General features: G+C 56.9%; 1 protein-coding gene across 1 annotated transcript; it reads right to left on the reverse strand.

Annotated features, from left to right (window-relative positions):
* Positions 1–3: 3 nt before the first annotated feature.
* On the reverse strand, positions 4–505 carry LOC111787235 (the record flags this gene model as incomplete). The annotated part of the gene is made up of 1 exon (XM_023667314.1): positions 4–505. A coding segment is annotated over exon 1 (438 nt), but the record flags the coding sequence as incomplete, so codon positions are not given.
* Positions 506–524: the final 19 nt, after the last annotated feature.

Raw genomic sequence — 524 nt, forward strand, 5'->3', positions numbered from 1 at the left:
TCGGCAACTTAAAGTCCCTAACTTTATCTGTACCAAATTCAGCAGCGCCGCCACCAAAAACCCACATCCGAGCACCGACCCGACTGCCGACGCCACCATCCCCACGCGTAACGCCGGCGCGTAGGCTACACCATGCTCTCCATCGTCGCGGCCGATGATTCTAATAGCCTGCTTTAGCGCCGAGGCGACTAGGCTGGAGAAGAGGAAGCAGCTGAAGGAGTACACATGGCAGGCGATGAGGCTCTGAGCGGCAGCGGCGGCTGGGGCACAGGGGCCGTCGTCATCGTCGGGAAGTAGGTTGACGGCGGGGTCAGCAGTGGGGTACCAGGTAATGCCGAGGAAGACGGCGAAGGTGAAGAGGGAGTTGACGTTGACGATGCCGTCGAGGGCCATGACATGGATTCTGGTCGAGGAGGATCGCCGCCGTGGAACGACGGACATGGCAGTGGACGGCGACGGAGATGAAGGTGCTAAATCAAGACAATAAAATAAAAGAATTCAAAAGTTTGATTTGATTTGATTTG

Source organism: Cucurbita pepo, unplaced genomic scaffold (assembly GCF_002806865.2).
Source record: "Cucurbita pepo subsp. pepo cultivar mu-cu-16 unplaced genomic scaffold, ASM280686v2 Cp4.1_scaffold007489, whole genome shotgun sequence".
NCBI classification, from domain to species: Eukaryota; Viridiplantae; Streptophyta; class Magnoliopsida; order Cucurbitales; family Cucurbitaceae; genus Cucurbita; species Cucurbita pepo.